At 41.9% G+C, this 14,227-nt stretch overlaps 1 protein-coding gene across 1 annotated transcript in view; it reads left to right on the forward strand.

Annotated features, from left to right (window-relative positions):
* The window catches only part of ppil2 (peptidylprolyl isomerase (cyclophilin)-like 2), a 389,068-nt gene that overhangs the window by 360,682 nt on the left and 14,159 nt on the right, over window positions 1-14,227 (forward strand). The window contains exons 17-18 of the mRNA XM_063040908.1: window positions 1,917-1,989; window positions 5,890-5,952. Of these exons, the coding sequence (XP_062896978.1) occupies window positions 1,917-1,989; window positions 5,890-5,952 (136 nt within the window). The remainder of the gene's footprint in view (window positions 1-1,916; window positions 1,990-5,889; window positions 5,953-14,227) is intronic.

Here is a 14,227-nt window from a genome sequence, read left to right on the forward strand (position 1 = left end):
ACCAGCAACTATTGTACAAAAGAAGACAAATCATGCAAATCATAAAGAAGTAAATAAATAATACTGGGAAAATGACTTGTAGAATCTTTGAAAGTGATTCTATACATTGTTCATGAAGGTGAGGGTGCTCTGGTGTAGCGCTGGTAAAATATGTCTACAGTTGACAACAATCTATGTATGATTTTCATCATCCAGTTATACTCACCACCTGATATTTGGTTCCAGTAGGTTTAGTATCAATTCATAGGTGTGAGATGTCAACCAGTGTGGCTGAGTGTAGGTAGGTAGATAGCTCAGACATTGGAGGCAAATGGGATGTTGCTTTTTCCCTTGCAGGCTGGGTTATCATAATGTAAAAGCAGGACATCTGGATTCACTGCTGAAAGATCCTTAGATCATGCACTTACAGAATTGACTACTTACAAGTAGTTTACTCTTCTGAGAATCTGAAGCTGAAATCCAGGTTTGCAGTCCAATGGTTAGAACTGTTTGAACAGTTAATACATCTTCTATTTACAAACGTAGTTTAGACCTTCATCTTTAATTCATACTGACCACCTTTCAAAGCATGTTAACGGTTTGCAAAGCAAACCAAGCTCCCTGCCTCGTGGAAAAAAAGTTAGTATGGGGAGAACTGCCTTGAGTTGATATTAGTGACAAAATGGTTTTGCTAAATATTAGAATTTATCCTTTTCTAACATAAATATTTTAAAATGTTATGCATGGCGTATTACTAATTATAAAACTCTGTCAGGAAGGAATTGATGGCTCAATTAAAACAATTATTCATTCTTGAGACATGAACTTTGCTGTCAAAAACTATCATTTATGCTGTCAAAACCATCAATTTCTCACTGCACTGGATAGATCATGTGGACTGGTATGATCCATATGAGAAAGATTGCTGTTAGACTGGGGTTTTCCAGGATTTAAACCTAGCCGGGATTTACACCAGAATGGAAGTGTATTTTTGCATTGAGAGTTGTGCGTAACTTGGAGGAAAAAATACAGATTGCAATGATCCCGTTTATTATTCCTACATGTTTGGTCCAACTGTGTGGCTTGATAGTTATTTCATAGGTTAGTTAAAAATCAATTGCATTCTGGGGTCTAAAGTTGCATTTAGATTTCTATGAAAGACTTCATTCCAGTAGTTCATATTCACTATATCAGCTGACTTTACTTAGCTTTAACTCTAGTTTATTTAGTTAGCTGACTTTAAATTTCCCAGCTGTCAGCTGTCAATTCCCATTGAATCTCAGGTTTACTCGTCCAGTAATTTAATCACCACACTACTATTCCTAACAAAATTAAAACATAAAGATTTTTGTTGTGTGTGGAATTAATTCTGAACATATTAGTTCTTGCTAATAGCAAATATTTACAAGTCGAGTACTGAAGTGGATGAACAACCATGTCGTATCGAAAGGTTCCAGCAGCGTGAGAACAAAACCAGGCAGGTGGTAACTTTCTCTCAGGAAATGGCACCATCCTATTGATCATGCACATATAACTCGCATTAAATGTGAATAGTCTCAATTTCTGTAACAGTCTGATCTGGTCCATTACCCTGTGGCAATGATGGCATTTTTACAATCTAATGATTATGAGGAACTGTATCCATCAAGTTCATTTGGTTTTCTGCCCTTCCTGAATGCTGCAAATAATTGATTGTCAATATTAAAAGTTCTGCCCTTCCATATGCTGCAAATAATTGCTTGTCAGTATTAAAAGTTCATTAATTTGTTGGACTTTGTCAATTTGCAACGGTGAGCTCTCAGAATTACAGAATTTTGTTAAGTCAAAGATCTTCACATTTACAGGAAAATGAGGAAGCTGATATACCCTCTTGCAGTTTTGTTCTTTTGCAAGTACCTGCAACACAATGCATGTCAGTGTGTTATTTCTTTTTGCAGAGTGGTTGGTGGCTTTGAGACATTGACAACCATGGAGAATGTGGAGAGTGATGTAAAGACTGACCTGCCAAAGGTACTGGTAACCTGTTACTAGCACAACTTTAGACAGTCTATCCATCTTTTCCACATTTTATATCATATAATGGTCAGAAATTAACAGTTGTATTCCTATCTTGAATGAAGCGTGAGTGAAATCCTGAGTTTGCAATGGCTGGTATTGAGGGACTGGATATTTGTTACTGAAACTGATTACCAAAGTATGATTTGTTCAGAAGGGCCACTGTTTTGAATATCTACGCCAACAACAATAGCAACATTTTGCATTTTATTAGTGGCGTTGATGTTGAAAATGCACAAGAAATTTTCACATAATTAGCAAAAAGACACTGGTCTAGAATTCCTAGTTCTGTTGGAGTCCACTTCTGATCTACAAAGAACATTCCTCGGCTGTCACGAAATGTGAACTGTAAGGGTTGGCCGTTCCTATTGTAATTGTCTAAATCCCTAAAAGAATTCCAGTTGCTTCAGAATGTGGAAGAAAATATGTCAATTCATGCCTCTTTGCCTATCATATCATAAGATCCTTGACCTCAACTCCACTCTCCTGTTCAAGCCCATATCTATTGTTTCCAAAATTTTCATCAGTCTCAGCCTTGAATATAGAACATAGAACATAGAATAGTACAGCACAGTACAGGCCCTTCGGCCCACAATGTTGTGCCGACCCTCAAACCCTGCCTCCCATATAAGCCTCCACCTTAGATTCCTCCATATACCTGTCTAGTGGTCTCTTAAATTTCACTAGAGTATCTGCCTCCACCACTGACTCAGGCAGTGCATTCCACACACCAACCACTCTCTGAGTAAAAAACCTTCCTCTAATATCCCCCTTGAACTTCCCACCCCTTACCTTAAAGCCATATCCTCTTGTATTGAGCAGTGGTGCCCTGGGGAAGAGGCGCTGGCTATCCACTCTATCTATTCCTCTTATTATCTTGTACACCTCTATCATATCTCCTCTCATCCTCCTTCTCTCCAAAGAGTAAAGCCCTAGCTCACTTAATCTCTGATCATAATGCATACTCTCTAAACCAGGCAGCATCCTGGTAAATCTCCTCTGTACCCTTTCCAATGCTTCCACATCCTTCCTATAGTGAGGTGACCAGAACTGGACACAGTACTCCAAGTGTGGCCTAACCAGAGTTTTATAGAGCTGCATCATTACATTGCGACTCTTAAACTCTATCCCTCGACTTATGAGAGCTAACACCCCATAAGCTTTCTTAACTACCCTATCCACCTGTGAGGCAACTTTCAGGGATCTGTGGACATGTACCCCGAGATCCCTCTGCTCCTCCACACTACCAAGTATCCTGCCATCTACTTTGTACTCTGCCTTGGAGTTTGTCCTTCCAAAGTGTACCACCTCACACTTCTCCGGGTTGAACTCCATTTGCCACTTCTCAGCCCACTTCTGCATCCTATCAATGTCTCTCTGCAATCTTTGACAATCCTCTACACTATCCACAACACCACCAACCTTTGTGTCGTCTGCAAACTTGCCAACCCACCCTTCTACCCCGACATCCAGGTCATTAATAAAAATCACGAAAAGTAGAGGTCCCAGAACAGATCCTTGTGGGACACCACTAGTCACAATCCTCCAATCTGAATGTACTCCCTCCACCACCACTCTCTGCCTTCTACAGGCAAGCCAATTCTGAATCCACCTGGCCAAACTTCCCTGGATCTCATCCCTTCTAACTTTCTGAATAAGCCTACCATGTGGAACCTTGTCAAATGCCTTACTAAAATCCATATAGATCACATCCATTGCACTACTCTCATCTATATGCCTGGTCACCTCCTCAAAGAACTCTATCAGGCTTGTTAGACACGATCTGCCCTTCACAAAGCCATGCTGACTGTCCCTGATCAGACCACGATTCTCTAAATGCCTATAGATCCTATCTCTAAGAATCTTTTCCTACAGCTTTCCCACCACAGACGTAAGGCTCACTGGTCTATAATTACCCGGACTATCCCTACTACCTTTTTTGAACAAGGGAACAACATTCGCCTCCCTCCAATTCTCCGGTACCATTCCCGTGGACAACGAGGACATAAATATCCTAGCCAGAGGCTCAGGAATCTCTTCTCTCACCTTGTGGAGCAGCCTGGGGAATATTCCGTCAGGCCCCGGGGACTTATCTGTTCTAATGTATTTTAACAACTCCAACACCTCCTCTCCCTTAATATCAACATGCTCCAGAACATCAACCTCACTCATATTGTCCTCACCATCATCAAGTTCCCTCTCATTGATGAATACCGAAGAGAAGTATTCATTGAGGACCTCGCTCACTTCCACAGCCTCCAGGCACATCTTCCCACATTTATCTCTAATCGGTCCTACCTTCACTCCTGTCATCCTTATTTTCTTCACATAATTGAAGAATGCCTTGGGGTTTTCCTTTACCCTACTCACCAAGGCCTTCTCATGCCCCCTTCTTGCTCTTCTCAGCCCCTTCTTAAGCTCCTTTCTTGCTTCCCTATATTCCTCAATAGACCCATCTGATCCTTGCTTCCTAAACCTCATGTATGCTGCCTTCTTCCACCTGACTAGATTTTCCACCTCACTTGTCACCCATGGTTCCTTCACCCTACCATTCTTTATCTTCCTCACCAGGACAAATTTATCCCTTACATCCCGCAAGAGATCTCTAAACATCGACCACATGTCCGTAGTACATTTCCCTGCAAAAACATCATCCCAATTCACACCCGCAAGTTCTAGCCTTATAGCCTCATAATTTGCCTTTCCCCAATTAAAAATTTTCCTGTCCTCTTTGATTCTATCCTTTTCCATGATAATTACAAAGGCCAGGGAGCGGTGGTCACTGTCCCCCAGATGCTCACCCACTGAGAGATCTGTGACCTGACCCGGTTCATTACCTAGTACTAGATCTAGTATGGCATTCCCCCTGGCCGGCCTGTCCACATACTGTGACAGGAATCCATCCTGGACACACTTAACAAACTCTGCCCCATCTACACCCTTGGAACTAATCAGGTGCCAATCAATATTAGGGAAGTTAAAGTCACCCATGATAACAACCCTGTTATTTTTGCACCTTTCCAAAATCTGCCTCCCAATCTGCTCCTCTGTATCTCTGCTACTACCAGGGGGCCTATAGAATACCCCCAGTAGAGTAACTGCTCCCTTCCTGTTCCTGACTTCCACCCATATTGACTCAAAAGAGGATCCTGCTACATTACCCACCCTTTCTGTAGCTGTAATAGTATCCCTGACCAGTAATGCCACCCCTCCTCCCCTTTTTCCACCCTCTCTATCCCTTTTAAAGCACTGAAATCCAGGAATATTGAGAATCCATTCCTGCCCTGGTGCCTGATTCCTATGTTCTGCAAAAGAGCATTCCCCCACCCCACCATGGAATAAGGACTTTAAAAGATTTAATCCTCCAGGTGATTACCTTTTTCTCAGCTTGATCCTAAATACGCCCATTTCTTATCTGATATCTAGCCAGCAGAAACAGATTTACAGCAGATACCTTGTTCAAATAAGCAGCGGCTGAAAAAGATAAACTTTATTGATTCTTAAGTAGATGTGTGTAATGAGCACTGGGGAATGTTAACACCTAATGGTATTAACATACTTTTTGAGAAAAGGCCTGGCTGCTAAATTCACAAAGGCAACTCTGCACTACATTACACATCAGCGAAAAATGAATTTTAAATCTTATTTTTTCAATTGTAACTGTTCATAGTTAACTACAGAATAAGGCAAAAATAAAATTTATAAGCTCCTAATAATTTAACCTGAAGAATTCCATGGATGTTTATATATCTCGCATGTGCGTTATTTTTTCCAGGCTTGGTGTCAAACTTTGACATAATTCATTTAATATTCATAATAAGAATAGCTGAACCCTTTTTTTCTGTATGTTCACAGGAAGAGATCAGAATTGAGAGCACAGCAGTATTTGTGGATCCTTTTGAAGAAGCAGATCTTCTGGTGAGTTCAAAGAAAAGATGGAATCACGTCATTAGATGTTTTTTGCACTCTAGCCCTGCAAGAATTCCGTACCAGTGATGGTTAAAGGAGCACATTAGCTCATAATTAATAAGAAATTGAATTGTGTCATCCTAATCCAAAATTAATATACAGTATATCTGTTTGGTTTATGTGTTAGTAGGCTCTCCTGTTTGGAGAAAAGGTTATTTTAGACCGAGTGCTATAAACCAAAGCAGGATTAATTAATCAACATGTACAGTATTTAAAAAAATCTTCTGGGGGATTGTATTTCAACTGAGTTACACATTAGGGTTGAGCAGACTCTTAAATTCAAACAAAGTCAATCATGTAAACAGAGATGGCAATGGACTAAAGTAGGGTTGGAAATAGGATATCATGACATTTAATGGGTGGATAATGTAGCAGGATCCTCTTTTGAGTCACTATGGGTGGAAGTCAGGAACAGGAAGGGAGCAGTTACTCTTTTGGGGGTATTCTATAGGCCCCCTGGTAGCAGCAGAGATACAGAGGTCAGATCGGGAGGCAGATTTTGGAAAGGTGCAAAAATAACAGGGTTGTTATCATGGGTGACTCTAACTTCCCTAATATTGATTGGCACCTGATTAGTTCCAAGGGTTTAGATGGGGCAGAATTTGTTAAGTGTGTCCAGGATGGATTCCTGTCACAGTATGTGGACAGGCTGACTAGGGGGATTGCCATACTAGATCTAGTACTAGGTAATGAACCAGGTCAGGTCACAGATCTCTCAGTGGGTGAGCATCTGGAGGACAGTGACCACCGCTCCCTGGCCTTTAGCATTATCATGGAAAAGGATAGAATCAGAGAGGACAGGAAAATTTTTAATTGGAGAAAGGCAGATTATGAGGCTATAAGGCTAGAACTTGCAGGTGTGAATTGGGATGATGTTTTTGTAGGGAAATGCACTATGGACATGTGGTCGATGTTTAGAGATCTCTTGCAGGATGTTAGGGATAAATTTGTCCCGGTGAGGAAGATAAAGAATGGTAGGGTGAAGGAACCATGGGTGACAAGTGAGGTGGAAAATCTAGTCGGGTGGAAGAAGGCAGCATACATGAGGTTTAGGAAGCAAGGATCAGCTGGGTCTATTGAGGAATATAGGGAAGCAAGAAAGGAGCTTAAGAAAGGGCTGAGAAGAACAAGAAAGGGGCATGAGAAGGCCTTGGTGAGTAGAGTAAAGGAAAACCCCAAGGCCTTCTTCAATTATGTGAAGAAAAAAAGGATGACAGGAGTGAAGGTAGGACCGATTAGAGATAAATGTGGGAAGATGTGCCTGGAGGCTGTGGAAGTGAGCGAGGTCCTCAATGAATACTTCTCTTCGGTATTCACCAATGAGAGGGAACTTGATGATGGTGAGGACAATATGAGTGAGGTTGATGTTCTGGAGCATGTTGATATTAAGGGAGAGGAGGTGTTGGAGTTGTTAAAATACATTAGGACAGATAAGTCCCGGGGGCCTGATGGAATATTCCCCAGGCTGCTCCACGAGGCGAGGGAAGAGATTGCTGAGCCTCTGGCTAGGATCTTTATGTCCTCGTTGTCCACGGGAATGGTACCGGAGGGTTGGAGGGAGGGGAATGTTGTCCCTTTGTTCAAAAAAGGTAGTAGGGATAGTCCGGGTAATTATAGACCAGTGAGCCTTACGTCTGTGGTGGGAAAGCTGTTGGAAAAGATTCTTAGAGGTAGGATCTCTGGGCATTTAGAGAATCATGGTCTGATCAGGGACAATCAGCATGGCTTTGTGAAGGGCAGATCGTGTCCATCAAGCCTAATAGAGTTCTTTGAGGAGGTGACCAGGCATATAGATGAGGGTAGTGCAGTGGATGTGATCTATATGAATTTTACTAAGGCATTTGACAAGGTTCCACAAGGTAGGCTTATTCAGAAAGTCAGAAGGCATGGGATCCAGGGAAGTTTGGCCAGGTGGATTCAGAATTGGCTTGCCTGCAAAGGCAGAGGGTCATGGTGGAGGGAGTACATTCAGATTGGAGGATTGTGACTAGTGGTGTCTCACAAGGATCTATTCTGGGACCTCTACTTTTCGTGATTTTTATTAACGACCTGGATGTCGGGGTAGAAGGGTGGGTTGGCAAGTTTGCAGACGACACAAAGGTTGGTGGTGTTGTAGATAGTGTAGAGGGTTGTCAACGATTGCAGAGAGACATTGATAGGATGCAGAAGTGAACTGAGAAGTGGCAGATGGAGTTCAACCCGGAGAAGTGTGAGGTGGTACACTTTGGAAGGACAACCTCCAAGGCAGAGTACAAAGTAAATGGCAGGATACTTGGTAGTGTGGAGGAGCAGAGGGATCTGGGGGTACATGTCCACAGATCCCTGAAAGTTGCCTCACAGGTGGATAGGGTAGTTAAGAAAGCTTATGCGGTGTTAGCTTTCATAAGTCGAGGGATAGAGTTTAAGAGTCGCGATGTAATGATGCAGCTCTATAAAACTCTGGTTAGGCCACACTTGGAGTACTGTGTCCAGTTCTGGTCACCTCACTATAGGAAGGATGCGGAAGCATTGGAAAGAGTACAGAGGAGATTTACCAGGATGCTGCCTGGTTTAGAGAGTATGCATTATGATCAGAGATTAAGTGAGCTAGGGCTTTACTCTTTGGAGAGAAGGAGGATGAGAGGAGACATGATAGAGGTGTACAAGATAATAAGAGGAATAGATAGAGTGGATAGCCAGTGCCTCTTCCCCAGGGCATCACTGCTCAATACAAGAGGACATGGCTTTAAGGTAAGGGGTGGGAAGTTCAAGGGGGATATTAGAGGAAGGTTTTTTACTCAGAGAGTGGTTGGTGCGTGGAATGCACTGCCTGAGTCAGTGGTGGAGGCAGATACACTCGTGAACTTTAAGAGACTACTAGACAGGTATATGGAGGAATATAAGGTGGGGCGTTATATGGGAGGCAAGGCTTGAGGGTCGGCACAACATTGTGGGCCAAAGGGCCTGTACTGTGCTGTACTATTCTATGTTCCATGTAAACAATGCTACATTTTATAGAAACATTTCCTAATTTTCATATGAATACAAATTCTTGAGAATTGAAGAACTCCATTAAAGATTATATTGGAATTAACATAAGCTTACAAAAATGTCACAAGGATAATAAACCTGAGGATTACTAAGCTGTTTAAAATCATCAAAGGATGACAAAGATACAGAATGAGAATAAACAAAAGATGATATTATACTACAAGCAATATCAAAATGGATTTGAAAGTGATTATAAAACAAAATGAAAGTAAACCATTGAAACAAAGGCAGTAGAAATTATAATGGAGCATAAGCTTGCTGGACCTTTAAACTGACAATAAAAACTTTGGTAAATTATGAAGGAAAAATGTTAGTGAAACTAGTATAAGTCCTCTCCAATTAGAAATGGAGCTATTATGATTGGAGCAAAGAAATGGCAGAATAACACATACTTTGATTTTGTTTCCACAAAAGCACAAATAGTGGCACGGTTCCAGTAACCCAAGTTCAATCCTGGCTTTCCGTGTTCTGTCTGTGTGGAGTTTGCATGTTCTCCTTGCGATCACCAGGTTTTCTTCCAGTCTCTAGTTTCCTCCATATCCCAAAGATTTGCGGGTTGTTGGGATTGTTTGCCACTGTTAATGGTCCCTGGTGTGTAAGTGAGTAAGGACTTCATGGGAGTGTGAAGAGAATATATAAAGTTAGTGTAAATGGGTGCTTGTTGGCTGGTACACACTCAGTGGAAGCAAAGGGTGTTACTCCATGCGGTATGAATGCATGACTCCATATATATTCGTGAACCAGTGGTCTATAGACAGGGAGGAAAGAAATGGGGTGTAAGGCTAAAAGATTCCATTCATCTTGTAATCTGCATCTCAAAGTACCAAAGTGAGTGGCCCTAGAATTATCAGTCAGTAAATTACAGATTGGCACAGTAGCGTAGCAGCTAGCATAATGCTAATTCAGCACCAGCAACCTGGGCTCAATTCCACCAGTGTCTGTGTGTTCTTCCCATGATGCGTGGATGTTTTCCAGCTGCTCTAGTTTCCTCCTACATTCCAAAGACTTACAGGTTAATAGGTTAATTTGTCACAGGTATAATTGGACAGTCTGGGGCAGAAAGGCCTGTTACCTTGCTGTATCTAAATAAAATAATTTAATCTAAAGTCAGTAGTGGGGAAAATGCTGAAATCTATTCTAAAGGATGCAGTGACAAAACACTTGGAAAGCATTAACAGGATTCGATAAAGTAGGCTTCTGATAAGATCCGATAATCAGTGGTAAAAGGTCAAATGAAAACACATGGGATAGTGGGGTAATATGAACTGAAACTTGGTAAATAGTCAGAGAGCAGAGTTTGGGCTCCATCTGTTCATAATGTATATCAATGGCTTGATGAAATTTATTATAACATTTCTAAGTCTGCAAATGACACGAAGCTCAAGATGGGTTATGAGCTATGAGTAGGATACAAAGAAGTTTCAATGCGACTTAGACAAGTTCACTAGATGAGCAAATGGATGGCAGATACAGTTTAACATGAAAAAATGTGAGGTTATCCACTTTGTTTCAAAAACAGAGTGGCAAAGTAACCTAAGTATTAAAAGATTAGCAAAAGGAAAGGGACATCCAGATATGAGTATCCTTGTAGAAGCACAAGTAAATAGGAAGCCCAAGTGGAATGTTGACCTTCATTGCAAGAAGACTGGAATACAGGAGAAAAGATGTCTTGCTGTGGCCAAGCAAGCCTTGGGAGATCCACTCTGGAATTTTATGTGTAGCTTTGGTCTCCTTCTCTAAGAAAGAATGCTCTTGGCTTGAATGGAGTACAACAAAGGTTTAATGATGTGATTCCTAGGATAGTAAAATTGACTGAAGATGCAAGAGTCTGCAGATGCACAGACCTGGAGTGAAAAACACAAATGCTGGAGGAACTCAGCAGGTCAAGCAGCATCTGTTCCCACTGATGTTTCAAGTCAAGTCCCTTCATCAGGACTGAGAATTAAGGTGGCGGGCGGCGGGGGGAGCGGTAGCTAGTATAAAGAAGGGAAGGAGAATGGTGAGGAACTTATCTGGCAGATATCCCTGACATTGCTGTCCTGGGGAGATCATGTCCCAGGAATGCAGAAAGAATCTGTGAAGGTTCTAAAGAAGTATTGAACAGGGTCTTATCAGTGAATGATACAAGCAATTTACCTAAAATTGTGCTAAAATAATGTCTAAAAATAAAAGACAAGGCTAACTGGTTTAGGCAGCCTTGGTTATCAAGGGATATTGAGGCCCAAGTGAAGAAAAAGGAAGCTATATCAGGTATACACAGTTAAGATCTAACAAGGAGCTTGAGTATGAGAAAGCAGAAAAAACGAGGAAGTCATGGGGTTACTCTGGCGGAAAAAAATCCCAATGGCAAGAGGATAGCAAGGGACTAAGTTGATCCTCTTGAAAATTAACGTAGTCATTTATGCATGGAACTGATAGAGATGGGGGGAGATCTTAAGTTAATTTTTTGCAATTTACTTGGGAGACAGACATGGAGTCTATTCAACTAGGGATAAAAGTACTGACATCATTGACTGTATCCAGATTATGGAAGAGGAGGCGCTTCTTGTTGTGAGGTGAATTAGGGTGGATAAATCCCGAGGGCCTGGCGATGCAGAGACATCCTTAGGCACGGGTGAGGTGCTAAAGGACTGGACAATAGCTAAAATTGTTCTGATGTTTAAGAAAGGCTCTAAGGAAATTCTAATCGGGTGAGCCAAGTTAGTCATGGGTAAATTATTGGAAGCTATTCTAGCCGACAGCTAACATCAGAATCTGTCTGCTTCACTGATACCTGCAGGAGAAGGTGATCAAAGTTCAAAGTAATGTTTAGGGCACCATGGTTGAGTAGTGGTTAATACAATGCTAGTACAGCTTAGAGTGTACTAGCAGATTTAATTCCAGTGCTCTTCTGTAAGGAGTCTCTGTACCTCCTCTGTGTGAAATGCTTTTTATTTAAATATTTCTTACTTACTTACTTACTTATTTAGCTAGCTAGCTAGCTAGCTGGCGATACAGCATGGAGTAGGCTTTCTGGCTCTTCAAGCCCCACCACCCCAGCAACCCCCAGCAAACCCAATTAAGCCTAACTTAATCCCAGGACAATTTACAATGACCAGTTAACTTACTCGGTACATGTTTGATCCGTGGGAGGAAACTGGAGGACCTGGAGAAAACCCACGCATTTGACGGGGAGGACGTACAGACACTCCTTAGAGAATGGTGCCAGGATTGAAGTTTGACCTCTGGAACGCCCTGAGCTGTAATAGCAATGTGCTAACCACTACGCTACCGTGGCACCCTAAAAGTTTACTTTGAACTTTGATCACCTCCCCCGCAGGTACTGGTAAAGCAGATAGTTTTCCACTATTTTAGTAATATCAGAAATATTGTTTTGCGGTGAAATTAGCAGGATTTGCTGTCAATCCAGTAATAACACAACTGTATCTCTTCTTATTTGTCCCCACTACTCCCCACAAACTGGGGACGACTTACTTAACCCCTGGGCTGTAGGAATTGGGGTTAGGATTGAACCCATGTCATTGGATAGCGAAGCAGCAACTCCACTAGCACGTCACCGTGCCCCATTCGTTAAATAGGATCTGATTAAGGAAAGTCAATGTGGCTTTGTGTGTGGCAGGTTATGTCTAAGGAGCTTACAAGAAGGCTGATGAAGGAAAGGTGGTGGACGTAGTCTACGTGGACTTTAACAAGGCCTTTGACAAAGTCCTGCATGGGAGGCTTGGCATTCAGGATGAAGTAGTTATTGGCTACATGAGGGGCAGGACTGGCAGCTTAATATTCCAGGGTTCTGATGTTTCAGATGTGATCGAGGCAGAGGAGTGAAAGGTGGGGGAGTAGCATTGCTTGTTAGAGAAAATATTACAGCAGTGCTCAGGCAGGACAGATTAGAGGGCTTGTCTACTGAGTCCTTATGGGCAGAGCTGAGAAACAGGAAAGGTATGGCCACATTAGTAGGATTGTATTACAGACCACCCAATAGTCAACGAGACTTGGAAGAGCAAATCCGCAGAGAATAGCAGGCAACTGCAGGAAACATAAAGTTGTGGTGGTAGGGGATTTTAATTTTCCATATATTGATTGGGACTCCCATACTGTTAGGGGTCTAGATGGTTTAGAGTTTGTAAAATGTGTTCAGGGAAGTTTACTAAATCAATATATAGAGGGACCAACTAGAGAGGATGCAATATTGGATCTCCTGTTAGGAAACGAGTTAGGACAAGTGACGGAAGTCTGTATAGGGGAGCACTTTGGTTCCAGTGATCATAACACCATTAGTTTCAACTTGATCATGGACAAGGATAGATCTGGTCCTAGGGTTGAGGTTCTGAACTGGAAGAAGGCCAAATTTGAAGAAATGAGAAAGGATCTAAAAAGCGTGGATTGGGACAGGTTGTTCTCTGGCAAAGATGTGATTGGTAGGTGAGAAGCCTTCAAAGGAGAAATTTTGAGAGTGCAGAGTTCGTATGTTCCTGTCAGGATTAAAGGCAAAGTGAATAGGAATAAGGAACCTTGGTTCTCAAGGGATATTGCAACTCTGATAAAGAAGAAGAGGGAGTTGTATGAAATGTATAGGAAACAGGGAGTAAATCAGGTGCTTGAAGGGTTTAAGAAGTGCAAGAAAATACTTAAGAAAGAAATCAGGAGGGCTAAAAGAAGACATGAGGTTGCCTTGGCAGTCAAAGTGAAGGATAATCCAAAGAGCTTTTACAGGTATATTAAGAGCAAAAGGATTGTAAGGGATAAAATTGGTCCTCTTGAAGATCAGAGTGGTCAGCTATGTGTGGAACCAAAGGAAATGGGGGAGATCTGAAATAGGTTTTTTTCGTCGGTATTTACTAAGGAAACTGGCATGAAGTCTATGGAATTAAGGGAATCAAGTAGTGAGATCATGGAAACTGTACAGATTGAAAAGGAGGAGGTGCTTGCTGTCTTGAGGAAAATTAAAGTGGATAAATCCCCGGAACCTGACAGGGTGTTCCCTCGGACCTTGAAAGAGACTAGTGTTGAAATTGCAGGGGCCCTGGCAGAAATATTTAAAATGTCGCTGTCAACGGGTGAGGTGCCAGAGGATTGGAGAGTGGCTCATATTGTTCTGTTGTTTAAAAAAGGATCGAAAAGTAATCCGGGAAATTATAGGCCGGTAAGTTTAACGTCGGTAGTAGGTAAGTTATCGGAGGGAGTACTAAGAGAC

Source organism: Mobula hypostoma, chromosome 2, assembly GCF_963921235.1.
Source record: "Mobula hypostoma chromosome 2, sMobHyp1.1, whole genome shotgun sequence".
NCBI classification, from domain to species: domain Eukaryota; kingdom Metazoa; phylum Chordata; class Chondrichthyes; order Myliobatiformes; family Myliobatidae; genus Mobula; species Mobula hypostoma.